This window comes from Onychomys torridus, chromosome 13, assembly GCF_903995425.1.
Source record: "Onychomys torridus chromosome 13, mOncTor1.1, whole genome shotgun sequence".
Taxonomy (NCBI): domain Eukaryota; kingdom Metazoa; phylum Chordata; class Mammalia; order Rodentia; family Cricetidae; genus Onychomys; species Onychomys torridus.
The window spans coordinates 52,265,949-52,285,809 of NC_050455.1; the positions used below are offsets into that span (position 1 = coordinate 52,265,949).

Sequence of the window (19,861 nt, forward strand, 5' to 3'; positions counted from 1 at the left end):
CTGAATATGAACAAATGATTTGATGGTATCAAATTAATCCATACATGGATGTAAAGCCTTAACAGTATTTTGGTAACCTTATTTTTTAATTACTGATCCCAGGTGATTTAGAAGGATTTTTATTTATTTATTTATTTATTTATTTATTTATTTATTTATTTATTTATTTATTTGCATGCGTGTGGGGTGTGTGTGTGTAACAGGCAAGTACTATAACCTTTTACTTAGATGTCAATGATAGTGAAATAACAGAAAAATAAATTTCTTAGTTTGATTTCCACTGTTACTTCATGTCTACTAAAAATGAAGGTTGGGTTATAGTGATTTTTGGTTATATTGAAGAATTAAATGATGTTATTCTTCAACATAACCAAAGTTAATCTGTAAGTAGCTATTTTGCAAATTTAGTGAAAAGAGCTATATTTGCAAAAAGATTGTTTTAACATTAAAATTATACATTAGCCAATACAGTAAGAAGCATCTAATTGCTTCCTGTCCCTTCCAAAATTACTCAGCCTGAAAAGATAACGCCTACTGATTTACTATATAGTAAATGTTCAATTGTCTCTGTTCCTCTAAAACACACACACACACACACACACACGCACACGCACACACTCACGCTACACTCACATATACTTTGGGGAAATGCACATCAAACCCTTGTTTTCCTCAACCATCACCAAATCAGGATGTGATATCTTTATCTTCTGTAAAAGGAAATGGCATTAAACACACAAAGTGAACAACAGTGATAGCGTGAGCTTCGCATGGAAGGTCCTTGTTTGCTTTTATGCTCAAAATTAAAACAAATTTCCCAAGGTAAAATGCCCATCTCCCAACAGTGTATGTATCAGTCTATTTATATCCACACGTGACAGTGTCTGCTTCATAGTTGCCTGTAGATACTGCGAGACGCAATGTCAAAATGTTGCATCTACCTGATAATGTTTCTAGAAGTTCACATGAGTATTTCGAGGTTCCAGTTCTTCTTTCCCCATGGTCTTGTTTTATTTCAGGAAGGGGAGCACTCAACCAGAGAGTGGGGTTTTAGTCACATGCTATACTCTGGGTTTACAACTGCATACATTTTTGTGTCATCTTACCTTGTGATTTTTCTACAAGTGTCTGATTTTTCCCAGTACAGGCTAAGCTAACTAAGTAACGGGAGAGGTTCCAGGAGAAGCATTTTAGAGAACTCCCTCTAAAGCCATCTCTATAAGCAGCAGACTCCAGAAGTAATACTATGGGGTTATTTCTTCCTAAATAAGTATAAATCATCATCTAAGATTTTTAGTCTTTGATGTTGGTTGCTTAAAGTATTTTTGAGATTGACGTCACATTTTCTTTGTTATAGCTTATGTTACTTGATACATTGCCAAGTGTACTTTTATTAAAAAAATATAAGGAAACCTGAATATTTTAAAAGTGTATTTGCCCTTCTCTATTTGAACATTATTATTTATGCTTCCTTTAGATTTTCCTGGAGCTTGTATAAACACACTGGCACCCTTTGCATCCTAGAGCTGTGAGGTGGACTGAGTAGGGAGCTGATGTTTACTGGAGCATTCCCATTAACATAGCCACCACCACTTCTGGGCTAGATAATGGACTCAAAGGTTAAGAGCAGAGGATTTCAACAGCTCCAATCAGCAGGGCCTTCCCAGGGCTAATTACCTCTTTACTGCGCTGACTCTAATGTGACATGTTTATTGCTTTAACTAACAACTCATTAGCTTAGTTGATGTTTTTGTCAATATTAATTCGTTCATTTAAGCCAAGTCAAAGCTTAAACAAAGATGTCCAGACTGAGAAACGGGCAGCCAAGTGACTTTTGTTTGCCCATCTTCCACAACCCCTTATTCACATTCAGGAAAATAAATGTGCAGAAAGGGAGCTGTTTAAAGTGCATGTATTGAGAAAGTTGGTATTTGTTCTTTTCCCAGTGCTAGAACAATTCTGAAAGTACTTGTATGCTGACTTCAGTCCACGTGCTGCAGCTTTCATGGTCTCTAGCAAATGCTGTGGGTACAACCGTGGTAATCTTCCACCATATATCTGTGAAAGGTTAACCTGCAGCAGCTCTTTGTTCCAGCTCAGGTTTTACTGTTATTAGAAAAGAGAGCAAGTCATTTTTCATAAGATTTTATTCTTCATTTATGGTCTCATCCTAAGATTGCTTTGAGATTTATCTTACTATGATAGTGTGACTTCCTCAATTATCTTGATTGAATTATTTCAAAGAAGATACAATTGTGAGGTTATAATGCAGTATTTCACTCTTTCCGTGTGTGTGTGTGTGTGTGTGTGTGTGTGTGTGTGTGTGTGTGTGTGTGTATTTTTCCCCTCACTTTTGGTTAACATTAGTAGTATTTATGAGAGATGACTGTTGTTTGGTTTCATGTGTTTTTTTTTATTTTATATCTTTTAAATATAATTTTTTTTATGTATGACTATATATGTATGGACTCCTTGTATGTGCCCAGTGCTTGTGGAGTTCACAAGAGGGATTTGGAACCCTTGGCTCTGCCTGGAACTGGAGTTACGAATGGCTGTGAGTCACCATGTAGAGCCTGGGAATCGAACCTGGATCCTCTACTAGACCAACAAGAATTCTTAACCACTGAACCATCTCTCCAGCCGTTAGTTTCTCGTCCTTTTAAGTAATAGTTGGATTCTTATGTATTACAGGTGTGCAAATGGACAAAAGAATTGAGTATGTTCCTCAGACTGAATATAACTTTAAAACCCTGGGATTTAATTGACAAGTCCCTTCCACCATTATAAGAAAGGAAACAAGTCATTATTTTAAGCTAGGATTATTTTGGTAAAGCTAATACAAGACTAATGAGTTTTAAAATATGCTTGCTAATTCTTTCGTTTTTTTTTTAATCAAAAGAAATGATGGCTTATTTTTTACACTGTACAGGGAGCAAAAAGTTTGCTTGGGGGTGTGTGTGTTTCTCGTTTGCTTATTTGTTTGTTCTTGAGACAAAGTCTTATTATGTAGACCTGGCCCTGAACTCACAGAACTCCTCCTGCCTCTGCTTCCTAAGTCTGGTAGTTAAAGGCCTTTGCCACCAGCATCTAGTTATAAAAGTGTTTATCCTAAGTATTTCATACTTACAAATAACACATATTAGTATCATTTTTAATCAAACCAAATACCTGTGTGAAGCAAAGAAATAGTTCTCTTGGCACTCTGCCCTCCCTGTTCTTTGATGGACATAGCACGTGGGAAAAGGCTTTTTTCACTAGGTTACACTTTTGAAGTAAGTGGCCAATCATTATTTATTCATTTTGCACTCATTGTAATGGCATAAATCATAATAAATTCATTTGGTTTAAAGTGTATATAATATTCTTTCCCTCAGGAATTTCCCTGTAATTGAGCTATTAATTGAAGTATTTTAAAAATGTGACCTTTTTTTCTTCTCTGCTTTTCAGACCCAAGTTCAGTTAGTGGCTGTTTCTTCATCCATGGCTTTAAGTCTGCCCAGTAAAGTTGTTGTAAGTAGGACTGTGCCTGATTTAGGTGGCTGTTTCTTCATCCATGGCTTTAAGTCTACCCAGTGAGGTTGTTGTAAGTAGAGTTGTTACCTGGTTTAGAAGTAAGCAGAGCTGAGATCATTATTTATGTTTTCTTCCAGTAGCAATGATGGTACTTGGGCATGGTCTTTGAGGCCATGTAAAAAATTCTCTGAAGTGCTATGGTATTTTAAACCAGTAAGAAAATATCATTTAATTTTCCTTCATTGAAGGAAATTGAAGTCTGATTTGATGCTGACTTCTGTCTTAATTTCTAATTCTTAAATCTTTTCTTTCCAGCTAATAGTTTCTCACTAGCATTAGTTGCCATAAAAGCCAGAGTTGCTCTGAACTTGTTCCCCTCTCTTACATCGTCCTCCCTTCCAGGCAGTCTGGAGTTAACCAGCTCAGCCATCTCCTGCTGAGTGCTAGAGGGCTTATGACAGTGAGTTCTAGACACAGCTATGAGGTCTTCAGGGTTCAAACAAGAATAGATGATACGTCTTGGGCAAAATTACAGTGAAAGGATTTTAAAAAATCACAAATGAGAGGCTGAGCAAAATGTCACTGGTTTCACACTTTTTTACCAAGACCTTTTCTTGTTTAGTGACATTCTACACAAACTGGAAAGAACATTACTTTATAATTTAAGTTGGTATCTTGGTGAGATCTGATAAATTGGCTGTGGAAAATAAATACATGAACTATGATGTGCTACTGTGTATTCCAGGCAGGTGGCTGTTTAGGGTGTTTGTGTCCTACATGAACCAAACAAGTCTTTTCTACATGCCTGTTGTATTTGTGCTGTGCTGTAAGGAACTGAAGATCTCACTGTGAGGTTCAGTCAATGGGAAAAAGTGAAACAGTATATAGATGTTATCAAGCAAGTAATAATGAAAATAATACATGATGTCCATGAAAGTATATAACTATAGTTCTTTTCAGCTAATGAAGCATTTTCATGTAACATAAAGTATGTATAACATTCTTTAATAAATTGAGGCTGTGCTTTGTGATAAATACATATTTCAGAATACAAATTCATTAAGCATTTTCTGTAATAGTAATATAGCACAAATGCATTCATGTACCTGTGTGCTATGATTTGTGTATTTTTGAAAAACCATTGTAACTAGGGAGATAATTCAAAAATATTAAGCACTAGTGGGTTTCTTTCTTTCTGTCTTTTTTTTTTTTTTTTTTTTTTAGTTTGTGTTGTTGTTTTAGTTTCGTTGTTGTTTTTGACTGGATTCCATGTATGATTGAGTCGTATTCCTTGTGATGGAACGGTGAGTGAGCCACACTCCAGTGCTGTCCCCATAAGCACAGCCCCCGGGGCTCCACTGTGCTCTTTGTCTCAGCCTTCCCCAGCTTTAGTGTTCTGCTGGTAGAGCTCACTGTCAACGTTTTCTTGCACGGTTGCTCTTTTTATTGCTCTTTTAAAAACCATTAAAGTTGATATCATTCAAAAGATAAGAAAGAAGGTAAAATAACACTAAAATATTAGCTATCGATGTTACTGTTGGCTGCATGTTGACAGAATTCTCTCAACAGCCAGAGGCTGCAAGTTAATTGTTATTTATCCAGTGCTGGGCTTTTGTGTGTTCAGCTTTTATTTTCTTCTCCTGGGTTCTGCATCTGTCTGAACTTGGCAGTGTGTATGTACACTTGGCTACCCGGAGGTGATGGTGCCACTGATCCTCACTATAAAACTACCGCCATCTGTACCACTCACTATCTTACGGGTCGGCAAGAATACCATCATTTGACCTCGATTATGGCTCCAGATTGCACAAAATAATGTATAATTTCAGTCTGAGGTGAGTTGAGGTAGAGTTTCTTTGTGTGTGTAGTCCAGACCAGTGGCCAGGAGTAGAACGTAGTGTTTTGTGAGCCACAGAGGAATCATTAAATCATTCAAAGTGGCTGTGCTTTGCAGTGTTTTAAGTACCATAAGCCAGTAAAATTTATAGAATTATATTTAATTCTATTTGAGGAAATTTAGAACTATTTCAAGTTTTTGTTTTTGTTTTTGGTCTGATATAAACATTAGAAAGTACTATTATATATAATTTTATTTAAAATTTCTGTATTCTGTCAAAATTTTAAGAAGACAATTTTACCAAGAAAATAGTAAGCCCATTATTACCTTAAATAAGCATTCTTTTTCATTTAATAACTTCTTTAAGGTAAATACCATACTGTTGGTATCTTTCTCATTTTCCTTTAGAGTCACAGGAACAGGGCCATGGGTTAAGACAGGTTGTAGGTGACTCTTGGGAAGCAGGATTGGGTGACTGTGCTGAACACACACAGCATCAAGCAGTTCTCAAGATTCGCCAAAGCTACCGTTGTGTATGAAGCATTGTGCTAAGCCTATGCCAGAGAAGGAAGTATATTTTACAATTTCACATAACCAAGGGAATGTTGAACCTTTATCAGGTTGAAAAATAAATGAATAAATAAAATTACCATTAAAGAGAGAACAAATACCTGGCTGGAGACTGGAGTTATGGCTCAAGCCTGAGTTTGAATCTACATGAGAGGACTTACAGTCACCTTTAACTCCAGCTTCAGAGGATTCAATGCCCTATTCTGTGTAGATGTATCCGGCTTGTTAAATAAGAAACACAGAACTGATTGCAGAGTTAAAAACCACGAGGTCAGAGCAAGAGCGGAAAACCTTACCCTTCACTGCTTCTGCTGTTCTTCCTCTCCACAAGAGACCTACTTCTCTGCGTCCTGTCTATTTAAAAACTTTCTGTTCTCCTCCCTCATTGGTTGTAAACCCAGCCACATGACCTCCTTGTCACTGCCTGTTTGTACAGACCTCCAGGTCTTCTATGGTTGCTATTGAGATTAAAGGCGTGTGTCTGCCATGCTGGCTGTGTCCTTGAACACACAGAGATCCGCCTAGCTCTGCCTCCCAAGTGCTGGGATTAAAGGCGTGCCTCACTACTGCTCAGCTTCTGCTCTGGCTTGCTCTGACCTCAAGGCAACTTTATTGACATACAAATAAAATCACATTTCAATACAAATAAAATATCACTATAATTCTGACTTTCAGGTGACCACACCTGTACACATAAGTAAAAATAAAAACAAATCTAAAAAGAAAGTAGAGTAAGTCCAGAAGTTAGGATGTTGTTTGTTAAATACTTAATGTATGGCTCAGTGTAGACTATATGTTTAGCTTGAGTGATGCCTGCCTTCAATCCCTAGCACCATAGGTGGGTGTGGTAGAGGGATGAAGAAATGGGAGAGAGGGAGGGATGGGGAGAGACAGACAGAGAGAGAGAGAGAGAGAGAGAGAGAGAGAGAGAGAGAGAGAAGAATTTCATAAGCAGGGAGGAATGGCAGAAATTGCTTGCTACATACTCTATACCACTTTCTGTTCAAAGAAAGCCATACAGTGCTCTATGTAGTTCCCAGATCTTGCTGTGTTTTGCTTTGCTTGGAATGTTTTCTTCTGTTTACTTTTGCCTCTGATTAGCTAATTCTTACTTAAAATTCCTTTAGGGCATTGATGCCATTATTGCTGATTAACAGTAGTGTTGTGGAATATTACCTTAAGTAGGCAAAGATATGTTACATTTGCTTATGCTGCATTTGTTTAATAAATGTAAAGATGTGTTGCATTTGTTTCACTTTGCCTGCCTAAGGCACCTGATTGGTCAAATAACATGCTGAATGGCAAATAACTAGGCAGAAAAAGGACTGATAGGGGCTGGCAGCCAGAGAGAATAAATGGGAGGTGAGATCTAGGCTTGAAAAGAATGGGAGAGAGAGAAGAAGGAGACGAGAATGAGAGAAAAAGAAAGGAAGATGCCTGGAGCCAGAAGCTGGGTGGCAGCCAGATAGACTGACTTAAGAAGCAGTGAAAGTGAGACATACTGAAGGAAAGAAAGGTGAGCCCTGAGGCAAAATGTAGATAAAGAGGAACAGGTTAAGTTAAAGAAAAAAGGCTGGCTAGATATGAGCCTAAACTAAGGCCAAACATTCATAACTAATAATAAGTCTCTGTATCATGTTTTGGGAACTGGTTGGTGGCTCAAAAGAAAAAACCTGGTACACAGGAGAGTCCTCAGCATCTTTACTGAGCAACATGTTTTAAAACCAAAAGAGTTAATTCAGTAAATCTTTGTAGCATCTGTGATTTATGTATGTTGTTTTTAAATGAGTTCTCTGAGACAGATGTAGAGTTTTAGTATTTGTAAGTCTTTGTAATTCTAAAACAGCTCATCAAAAAGGAGCAAATATTTCCTTATTAATAGACTTAAAAAATCGTTGTGAAGATGACTATTTCCCTCTCTTCTCTTTTGATGAATCTCGCCCTGGCATAATGGTTGGAATCTTTGTTATCTGGAGACTACACTTTCAACTGCAGAAGGTTCTTGAATGGAATGATGCATAGGCAGTGGTGCTCCAGAGACCTTGTGTTTCCCATCAGGCACCATTTTTACTGTCGATGCCTGGTCACCACCACATGTGAGAGGAGCAGGCACTCTGAAGGGCCACTACAGGGACTAGAGTCTTTTAAGAAACCCTTACTGGTTTCTCCTTCCTGCCATTTCATTCAAAGTCATGTGCTTACCTCTTCCAGGCTTCCCTTTCCACTCCACCAAAACAATGATGGGGAATACCAAGAAGTCAGTCTCTTATTGTTTTGTTATTAATATTTGTTGTTGTTGTTCTCAGGAAGAATATATCTGAGTTGTGACGAAGCTGTCCTTAGCATTTCCAGATAGAGGCCCTTGGAGAGCAACCAGGTCCATAAGTTAGTACTCATGTGTGTAGGTGGAGTTTTTCTGTCCCACCAGTCAGCTCTGTCCTCCCAGCCAGCTCCCAAATAACCACACAGAGACTTCTTCTTAATTATAAATGCTTGGCTGATAGCTTATGCTTGTTACTAACTAGCTCTTATATCTTAATAACTTTGAATGACTGTCAAGGCAGCCAGATGTCCCTGTCATTAGGTAATATTACACCCTTCTGGGGCTTTTTTTTTTTTTTTTTGGAGCTAAAGACTAAATAATCAGACTTAAAGTTTTTCTTAATTAAGATAAAAGGTAAATTAGGTATAAAACTTCAAACTGACAAAGATAATAGAGTATTTTCTCTAATTTTTACAAATACAAATGTACTAAATATTGTAACTGTAATTCTTACTTGATAGCTGTTTTTTTATATATATATAGTTTTAATATATTAAAGTTAAAACCTTCCTATTTAATTAGGAGAAAAGGGAGAAATGCTGTGGATTAATCCTTTTGTACACTGAATATGTATTACACTCATTGGTTTAATCAAGAGCCAAATGGCCAATAGCTAGGCAGAAAAAGGTTAGGCAGGAGAACCAGACTGAGAGAACACTGGGAAGAAGCAGAGACAAAGGAGTCATCAGCCAGATGCAGAGTAAGCAGGAGATGAATACACTGTGTTGAAAAAAGGTACCACCACGTGATAGAGCGTAGATTAAAAAAATATGCATTAATTTAAGTTGTAAGAGCTAGTTAGTAACAAGCCTAAGCTATTGGCTGAGCATTTATAATTAATAAGTCTCTGTGTGGTTATTTGGGAGCTGTCTGGTGGGACAGAGCTAACTGGCAGGAAAGAAAAACTCCATCTACAAATGGCACCCCACATTGGGTACCAGAAAATGTGGTTTCTTTTACTGTCTACTATAAAATAAAACTTGGGGACAAGTATTAAAGCTAAAAGTCTGAGATAATCACAAAAGACTGAAATACACTGCCACCTTTCACTTTCCTGCTGGAAAAGGCCTGTACAACCTTCCAGCCCTGCCTGTTCATCTGGGGTCCTCTCTTTCTTGAGTCTGCCAGGGAACTCTGTGATCCATTCTGCCCAGATGAATGTGAACTCTGCCTCTAGAACCAACGCCTGACTCCATTGGACATAGGGCCACAACATAGACAAAATTCTGTAACACATGTGGCAGCCTGCAGTGAGGGGAGATGGCTACTGAGATGCTTAAAATATTGTGTCTAGGAAACTTACTCCCCTTTGCCTTAAGGAGCCCTAGTGCTGAGACTGGAAGCCATTCCTGCTTCTGCAGAGAACAGCAGGATGGGTTTCTCTGCAGCTCCTACAACTTCCTGAAAACACACAGGAAGGGGACAGTTTCCTTGTCATTTTGTACCAGCATTCTGACATACTGCATCAGGGGGTGCATTAGAAATGCACATGCAGTAGAGGCAGATCTGAAGTCCATGATAGACACTAGTTGTGTCCTGTTCTGAGGAAGTTGAAAGATGCAGAGAACTACAAGAAACACAGTTCCTGCCCTCAAGAGGCCGGTACAGTTAACAGAGGAAAGGGGAAATGCACAGAAATGTTTAAAAAAAAAAATGGCCAGCATGTAGGGAAGAGTAGATTACTTTTTTAAAGGAATGTATTAATTCTTTGTTCCAAAAGCAAAGCATGAAGGTTTACTAGTTCATTGACATGGTTGGACATGGGTAAATCCATAAGTCCCATATGAAGTATTTATCAGGGCATTTTTATTTTCCTCAGAGACCTTTTGAGTATACTTGTTTAGTTTCATGCATGAGTAGTGAGCCCATAGTCTTGGCTGCTTTGCCATTCTGACACAGAACTGGTGGCTGTGTCTCTGTCTGTAGTGTTCCAGGGGAAATGCTTTGGTATCCTGCATTATATATACACAAGGTTCTCTCTTTAGCGATCTCAGGCCGATAGGGTTACATGCAGGAGCTACCCTCCCTTCTGCTTTAAAAGGTTCTGTGACTGAGAAGTTGAGAGCCACCAGTACATAGAATGCATCCGTAGACTCAGACTTAGAGAACTTTTTCCTTTTCGCCTCCATTTCAAGCCATTCTACTCAGTAGTTGACTATTTAAGATTAAATAATTAATTTTTGTGTCAGATATATTACAATTTATGCACCATGTTCTTTTTAGAAAACGGATGGATTGGTCCAGTGAGATGGCTCATCAGGTAAAGGCACGTGTTTTCAAGCCTGGTCACCTAAGTTGGATTCCCAGTATTCACTTAGTAGAAGGCAAGAACCATCTCCCAGAAGCTGTCTCTGACTTCATCCACACACAGTAAATAAATAAGGAAAGGAAGGCAATTTTAAACAGTAAAGCAGAGATAACTGAACATGTTCTCCATGAGCCTTGCCTTGCATACCATGTTTTGAACACTTTCTAGGGTAGTTAGCTGGCTGATCCGTTCTGTAGCACCAGCACAGTCCACACTTGTCACGTTGGTCAGAGAAAGCCATCATTGCCACTACTTCATAGACAAGGACACTGAGGCTCGGTGAGCAACTGAAGTCACAGTCTATAAAAGTCAGGAAATCATGGTTAACCCTCTGTGTGTACCTGATGGCTATGCTTCTCTTCCTCAGCAGGTTGTTTGTTCTGTGATTTAGGAACTGCTTTGCAACTTCTCCAGAGAGCAAACAAAACGAGCTCTTCAAAATTAGTTTTCTTAGCCTCAGGTGGTGGCATATGCCTTTAATTCTATCACCTGGGAGGCAGAGGCTGATCTGTGTGCCTTTGAGGCCAGCCTGGTCTATATAGTGAATTCTAAGATAGGCAGTCAGGGCCTGACAGAGAGAATTTGTCTCAGAAAGCATAAACAAACAAACAAAAAAACTCCAACTAACTAACTAACTAACTAACTAACTAACTAACTAACTAACTAAACAAACACATACATACATACATACATACATACATACATACATACATACATACATAAATAAAGTTCCCATGACTTCTAGTGGTTTCTTTTTGAATGTCAAAATGCCTTTTGAAGTGAATGGGACTTTGTAGTTGCTGGCCACTAAGCTTGAGTGAACTAACTGTCACTAGGCTCAACCTTCAGCATAAAAGAACACATGTTTATCCAAAGCTAGATGGCTTGATCAGATTTAGAAATTGTATTGCTATTTTTATATTTGTATAGTAAACTTGTGTGCAGATTATTATTGTAAATGTACCAGCATGTGGAAAAAAATGTCTCCAACCTCAAGTCTCACACGGTGCCTTGTGTAGCCTTCTACTGATATTGCCTCCCAAGACAAGGCCTCCTGATGGACATGTTTGCCCATGCCCTGTGTTAGATATGATAGAAAGGGTAGAAAGGTTAAAATCCTACGTTACATTATTTGAACCATCTTTCATTTGTGATGCTGAGTTGAAAGGAGCATTGGGAGATAGGCCACTCATTTTCAATGTAGAAGTATTTATTTATATATAATTATTATGTAATTAAGCACTTAAGAATATACCATAAAATATTATAGCCTAAGGGCTAAACAAAGTATAAGTTTAAAATCTTTTATGGTTTTATTGGTCAAACCCTTTTTCGGAAAAAAAAATTGAAGTATACTTATATTTTCAAAGTATACTTAATACTCTGATTTTTATTTTTATTTTTTTTAGGTAAGGCACTGACATTTCTTCTGCTACAGCCACCAAGTCCCAAACTTCCTCCTCACAGCACCATCCGGAGAACTGCCATTGACCTGATTGGACGAGGGTTCACTGTGTGGGAGCCTTACATGGATGTGTCTGCTGTTCTGATGGGGCTTCTGGAGCTGTGTGCAGACGCTGAGAAACAACTTGCCAAGTATGTGTGAATTCCAGTGCGTTAGTGTGTTGCTGTTGGAGGTGTTGGTTAGACTATAGAGACTGTGTGTTTAATCAGAAGTAAATCCACGGGGCAGGATGGCCGTACTGGTAGCCACAACACTCAGGATGCCAACTCAGGAGGATTGCTCCAAGTTCAAAGCCAGACAGGGCTATACAGTAAGACCCTGTCTCAAAAAACAAAAACAAAACGTAACAATACAAACTCAACAAAATAGAAAATTGAGATGTATCTTGAGACAATGAGTGATCTGTTACATAATTTTCAAATTGTGTTTATTATACCTTGAGACATTACTGATTAATAATTGTGTAAACATATTGTTTATAAGGAAAATGACATGCATAACTGGTACTAGATCAAAACTGTTTTACTAATAGAAGATTGGGCAAGACAGTTTGGAGACTTGCTTTTCTACATTCCTGTTAATTTTTAAATTAACCTTATAGGCATTTCCTTTGCATGTAATCAATGACAAGTTGTATGATAATTGGAGTTGGGAAGGTAGGATGGCTCAGTGAGCACAGATACTTGCCACCAAGACTGACAATCTGAAGTTCAATCTCTTGGCCCCACATGATGGAAGAAAAGAACCAATTCCTGCAAGTTATCCTATGACCTCCCCTGATGCAATTCATGTGCATGCACATGTAAGCGTGTGCACACACAGCACACACTCACTCACTAAGTAAATGAAATGCATTAAAATTTTAATATATCATAATCATCACTTTAAAAATAACAAAAGAGGAAAATGTACAGAGAGAGTTGTAACCTGAAATGAATGGGAACACTTGCTGATGAACTGGCTAGGAGTTGTGGTGGTGAAGAAGGGCATTGATGCTCTCTTAGAACCCAGTCTCCTGATTCCAGGAAAACACCTCTCTTTGGGGTGTATTATGCAAGGGGCATAAACTTGTGATTATCAACAAAAGTAAACTGACAATTTACAGCCATCACAGCTACCTAATCCCCAGTAGTGCTGACCCTAGTAGACCCCCTGCCATTAAGCAGTCTCTCTCATTCCTCTGTCTGCATGCCTTAAGAAACACCAACCTTCAGCCTTTCTTCCATTTGCCTGTCCTGGGTAGTTCACAAAATTAAACCGTGCATCCTGTGATCTCTGCTGATTCACTTCTTTCACTCTCCCTCTTGGAGAGTCCATCCTGTTGTAGTGTGTCTCACTTTCCATGTGTGTCTTAGCTGGGTTCTAGCCCACCTACTGTTAGACGATGAACAGAGCTACTGTGAGCATTCATATCTAAGTGTTTATGTGAGAACTCATTTTCCTTTTCAAAGTGGAATTACTAGGGCTTATAATTCCACGTTTAAATTTTCCAGGAATCACCAAACAATTTTTCATAGCAGCTGAATTTTCATTATCATCAGCACTGTACATTTTTCTGTCTCCTTTTTAAAGTAGTTCATCCTAGTGAATATAATAAGGTGGTAGAAATTCCCCAATTGTCCCATGATGCCTCTCTCTGTGAAAATGAATGACATTCCAGTGTCGTCATTGTTGACCTTTTTAAAAACTAAGTGATGGCTCTTTGCTTCATGGCTGCTTTCCCTTATGCCACAGTTCCCTCTGGTTACAACACGTGGGGACCTGCTGTCTTTCTCTGAGATGTGCTAAGAACACTAAGTGGAAGCCGGAAAGGCAACTGAAGGCTGGAATCCAGTGCTGTGGCTTTGCCTACAGACTGGGTGTTGCCCAGTGCCCCAGGTTAACTGGTAGGAGGAGAGTATTCACCGCAAACCTAGACAGCTGCTTTCCTCTCTTACCTCCTGTCACACCTCCATGTTTTCTAATGTCACCTCTAGGTCTCCCTAGCTACCTGAATGGAATTAAAGTGTCTGTTTCAAAAGGTTGGCGCAAAATGAGGTTATGTTTGCAAAGAACTGAGAGGAGTTCTTAGCACATCTTAAGTGTTTTCATTTGTTTCTCTGCTACTATATAAACATTCTGCTGAAAATCAACTTAGGACAGAAAGGGCTTATTTCCTTTATACTTTCCAAGTCACAATGCATCACTGAGAGAAGTCAAGGGAGAACCTTGAAGCCCAAACCATGGAGGAATGCTGATTGCTCATGCTCTGGCCTGGCTTTGGCTCATGCTGAGCTAGCCTTCCTATGCATATAGCACATAACTACCTAGGGATGGTATTGCCCACAGTGCATTGGGTCCTTCTACATCAGTTAGCAATCAAGATGATGTCCTGCAGACATGCCCACAACACAGTCTAATAGAGGCAGCCAGGTGACTCAGGTTGAAAATAAAAGCTAACCAGAACACTAAAAGACTGATGACATTACTATGGTAGTTGCTGTGTAAGTGGAGATGTTGTTGTGATGGTTCCAGTGTTCAACAGATTACAAACTGGCAAATGAGCAGTTTTATGGATTAGTGGCCAGAATGGTTTCTGGTAAAGGAGGACAGCAGATATTTCTCAGGTGACTTTTGGAATTAGGAGGGAATGCTGGCACATAAGTTTGTACCAATAGTACAAGGCAGCTGGTCTTTGTGCAAATCTCCAGAACATATTTTCTACTTTTAGCCTCCTCCTGACTTGCTGTTGTGTACCCACAGGAGAACACAGCATGGGCTGCACGTCCTGAAGCTCTCTTGCTTTATCATGAGAAGCATGTAATATGTTTAATTATCCAATATGGTAGTTTGTTTTCAAATATGACCAAACACAATTTCACAAGTTTATATACTCTGTTTTGTTACCTGGAATTAATGGTAGGTTTCATTTTAGATTTAGTGTTAACAAATTTATTTGTTTTTAAAACAAGTTTACATCAAGCTTATATCAGCAAAGTAAACATGTATATATGCCTCATCTACAGAGAGTATGTCAAGAGACATAAATCCTATAGTTTTCAGTAGGTAATTTAAATCTTGCTATTACATCTTTTCTGTCACAAAGATTAGTATGACTCTCTCTACACAGCTCTGAATAAATGAATGTATCAGCATGTAGCCTTGAGGAGTCCAATGTACTTTTCATCATGATAAATTGCATAATAAGCAAGAAAATGTTTGCTTATTAATCTCTAACAAGATTTAGATTGAAAATCGCCTCTTACATCCATGACACACTTGGTAGAGCCTAAGGAGTCCTGAGAAGGGAGAAGTTGAGCATCAATGTACATGGGCTTAAAGGTGACGCTCACCCACCCCCAACCCCACACCCACCCCTCGTGCCCTGCTGGGGCTGATTTACTGTGTACACAGTAAGGGGGCTCAACTGCCTTGCTTCTGTCCATGATGCTAAGCTTGCTGTGTGAAAGGGCTTTTACATTAGACAAGTGCTTAAAATTTCAATTCACATTTATGGAAAGAGCAACCATAGCAAATATTTCCCTCTTTTTTCCCAGTCTTGTAAGTTCATGAGGACAGGCTTGGAAGAGACAGCTAGTTCTGAAGAATATGTATCATGGAAGAGTTCTTCCCCCTTCTCTTTCAAGTACTGGCTTTCCCTGTCAGAATGGAGTACTTAGAGTTTTTCCACAGACCTGTAGGTGCCTCGAGGTCAATAGAGTATTTCCCCAGAATTCATAACAGCTTACTGTAGAATTCTGTCTGACTCATCATTTCTGTCTAGTCACAATATCAGCACTTTCTTCTAATTTTTTCCCAGATACTTTCCTTGTAGGTGTGCTTACTAATTATGCAGGCATTTATTAGCTAATCTATGAAAGGGCCAGTGTGAGCTATCTCTAGTTTCAGGTGGAGTCAGGCAAAGCTCCTGTCTCACAATGTCCAGGACATTGAGGTGGTGGGGCTGGTAAAGGCTTGGACAGGCTTGATGGAGTGAATTAACAGGACAAGCAGAAGGTGTGCCTGGATTTTCATATCAGAATAGTCTGTGGCGAAGAACAGGGACACACAACAGAACCAGGCCAGGCACTGGACGTCTTTAAACAGATCCCAAGTGAAAGTTACCTTCCTCTGAGCTAACAGCAGGGTACAAACTGGGATTCACCCATCAAGAAACACAACAGCTTCCTTTCCAGCTGTCTTTGGCAAGTAGAAGGAAGGTCAGGCCACAGGTTGGGTGTAATTGGAAGCTTCTTGCTTGTAGTTAGCACCTACTATGTAAACTGATGTAAGATGGACCTGTGGGTTCAAAGTGGAGTCTTAAATTGATACATGGGAAATTAGGATCCACTTCTTGGAGCTCTTAGTGTAATTAATAAATAATTTAAGAATGGACTCAAATGGAAGCTCAAGGACAATTTTATTAGAGTTTAAAAGAAAAAAAATGCTATGGCAAGCAAGCTGTAAACCTCCACAGCTTCCTGGAGGGGAGTGGGCGTGGGGGAAGGCTCATACTGTGTAAGCTGCCCTGTCCTGAAGGTCAGACACTTGACAGGAGCTGGGAGATGCTTTTGGGAAAAGTAAGAAAGCCTAAAATGTTGGGGAGGCCCGAAGTGGTAAGCAGTGCCTGCTTAGAAAAGACATAGAAGGAAGAAAGGGGAAATGCACAGTTCTGAGTAATTCAGAAGAGGGGACAGTTGTACAAAACTGCATGGCTGCCAACCAGTAAGCTACAGTTCTAGGGGTGAGCATTCTGGGAAGGAAAAGTACAGTGTTCCTTTAAAGGGCTTGTTTTGCCTGCGTCCTTACCATGGCTTACCGTGAGCTGTCTTCCAAGGGGTGGTTCTTTAAGCTAAGTGGAGTGTTAGGTCATGGGCCAGGGATGAGCTTACTCTAACACACCCACCTCTGGAGAGGTGACCCTAAAATCATTTAGGAACTAAATTAGAGATCAGAGCCCTCCAAATTTCTGGCATCTCTGGCTACGATGAGGCCGCCAGGGGCTCAATGACATTTTTGGGTTATGTCTAGAGAAAACTGTACTTTACTTGGAAGTCTTTTTAGCCTAAACTGCCTACCCAATTTCTACCTCCTGTTGGGCCTTTATTGCTTACTCTACCAATATGCAGTGCTACTTGGGGGTTTCTGTGCTGTTTATTGCAAACACGTTCATTTAGGTATACAGAAGCCCAAGGCAGTAAACATGATTTTTCCCATTTTGCAAGTGCACACACACAGATCTAGTGTATGAATCCATGAGAGATGCTATTTCTTATTTTCTAGATGGTAAAAATTACTGGATTTAATTTCAAATCTAGATGACTCCAAAAGCTAAAACTTTAACACTATTCAAAAATCTTAACACCTGTAAATTAAAAGCAACTTAAATAAAGATTACAAAAAAATGATCAGGGCATCATTTTAAATGTACTTTTGGATTTGGAATTTAATGAAATTTTCATTGAGGATTTAGTACCTTATAGAAATTAAAATTTTTATTCAAATATCAATGAAAAAATTTTAATATCGAATGCTTTATAAATTTGATTGCCAACCTTGTACAGGGGCCACGCTAATCTCTGATGGCTCCAGTTTTAGTATATGTGCTGCCAAAGTGAATACTCTCTAAATTCTTTAAGTAGTGTCTTGGTTTTTACTTATTCATAATGGTAGGCAATGATTTTAAGAAAATGTGTTTTAGAGATGACAGTCTCCATCCACTGCATCTGCCAGGTGCACTCAACATGAGAAGGGCCGGGCCCACTCTAGGACTCTCAGCTCTCATTCCTCAGCTATTGTACTTAAGGCTTATGCTGTTGGTTTGGTAAGTGAGCCACAGGTAGCATCTTTTATGAGGACGTTTTATTTATTTATTATTTTATTATTATTATTTTTTTGTATGTGGAGCTGGTGATTGAACCCAGGGCCTTGTGCTTGCTAGCCAAGTGCTCTACCACAGAGCTAAATCCCCAACCCCATGAGGACTTTTTTAAATGAACAAGAATGGTATATTTATTCAATGTGGACTGTATAATAACACAATGAGGTTGTATTTTCCCAAAATAATTGATAATTCAATTATTTACAAATAATTGAACATCATAATTCATCCAGTTAATTGTGATAAATATAGAAATGCAGTTTTTGTTTGTTTTAAGAAGTCCCTTTTTAAAGATCTCTGTGGGTCTGTACATACTAATAAAGTGTTAAAAATGTCAGACAAATCCTGCTTTTTAGGCAAGCAGGAAACTCCTGTGTTCTTGGGATGCTTCTGGCTTTGTGCGACCTGTAGTTGGGATTCTATTTGCCGAGGTCACGATGTGGGGCCTTGATTGTGAGAGAAGAGTGGAGCACAGCCCAGCTGTTGAGGGCCGTGCTCATCATGGGCTGCCATAGCTGAGGACATGACGGGTCACAGCAAGCCTGTGGCTTTAGGGCACTGTCACCACTTACCAAACAGAGGGGAAAACAGCTGCTGGAAGCCAAGAATCTTTGATAGACAGAGAAGCACCACACGTTGGAAAGGTTCCTTTAGAAGAGTGGAGTATTTCAACTCAAACTCAACCATTTTTATGAAGTTTGAGAGAAGCATGCTACAGATACAAACATGCTTTAGAATTCTACATTGAGCATTTTTTTCTATTCCAAAAAATTCACTTACAAGGGTTTATAACCTGACGACGCCCTTTGCATAAACCAGCTCAGCAAGCATGGTTTTGTTTTTGTTTTTGTTTTTGTTTTACTTACTGTGACTATATGTAGCCTGCAGGAAATATTTCTAAAAGGTACATATTTGGAGGAGTAGAGGAAATATGTATCTTTGAGCTTTAGAAATGAATATTGCCTGGAGTCATACAATGAAGCTCTAGGCACTGATGAGATGACTCGGTGAGTAAAGGCTCTTACTGACCAACAGCTCAAGCCTGGTGACCTGGATTTCCTCCCCAGGACCTATGGGAAAGTAGACAGTGAGTATCAACTCCCCAGAGTTGCCCTCTGACCTTCACAAGCGTATCAGTATGCATGCATTCATATAATAATAATAATAATAATTTTAAATATTTTCAAAAGTGAACCTACAGCTTGACACAGGAATTATGTATTCTTTACTCAGTTGGAAACAGATATTAACACACCAGTGTTCCCAGGAAAGTGTAGGATGGAAGTCCTGTAATTAACTAATTAATTAAGTCATATAATTAAGAATGTATTTAAAACAATGTTAGCTTTCTTTGGCTTGATATGGACTGTTTCAAAGCCTTATTACTGGTGTCTAAGATTTACAGGATGTTTTGCAGTAAGTTTAATGTTTTCCTAGAATGTATACTTACAGTATTCTTTAATTTGACAGAGGTTGATGTCTCATAATCTTAGATGGTAACATTTTACTAAAATGATCTTCATAAAATGATTTTCCTAAAATGGAACAAGCCTTAGAATTGCGTTAATGAACAGTCATGAGAAGAGGGAGCTATGCCTGAGGGGGCTATGCTTATATTCATGTTATTTTTCTATAATAGCATTCATCTCTGGTATTTGTGATTAGATAGGTGTGTGTGTGTGTGTGTGTGTGTGTGTGTGTGTGTGTGTAAGTCCCGAGTAAAATAGTCTGTGATGTCCAGTTTCTGTAGAACAGAGTCTAAACCCAAAGGCCTAGCCTATAGATGTATAAAACGAATGAGCTACACAACAGCCCATGAGCAGGATCAAGAGCACAGAGTAAGGCTGGGTCTACACACAGGTTCCCGAAACAGACAAACATCCCTTCCCCTCCAAGCCTCTTTTCAGACTGAATCCCACATTAAGATGCATAGCACACAAATACAAGAGAATAGGAACATGGCTAAGCAAGCATCTGTGGAGTGA

The 19,861-nt window shown here is 38.9% G+C and overlaps 1 protein-coding gene and 1 non-coding gene across 3 annotated transcripts in view; one reads left to right on the forward strand and one right to left on the reverse strand.

Moving 5' to 3' along the window:
- The window catches only part of Wdr7 (WD repeat domain 7), a 284,884-nt gene that overhangs the window by 192,865 nt on the left and 72,158 nt on the right, over positions 1–19,861 (forward strand). For both annotated transcript variants that reach the window (XM_036204543.1, XM_036204544.1), the window contains one exon: positions 11,961–12,147. In XM_036204543.1, coding sequence (XP_036060436.1) covers positions 11,961–12,147 — 187 coding nt within the window. The remainder of the gene's footprint in view (positions 1–11,960; positions 12,148–19,861) is intronic.
- LOC118595076 lies at positions 17,515–17,617 on the reverse strand. Its single transcript, XR_004946451.1, has one exon. It is a non-coding gene; the product is annotated as a U6 spliceosomal RNA (small nuclear RNA).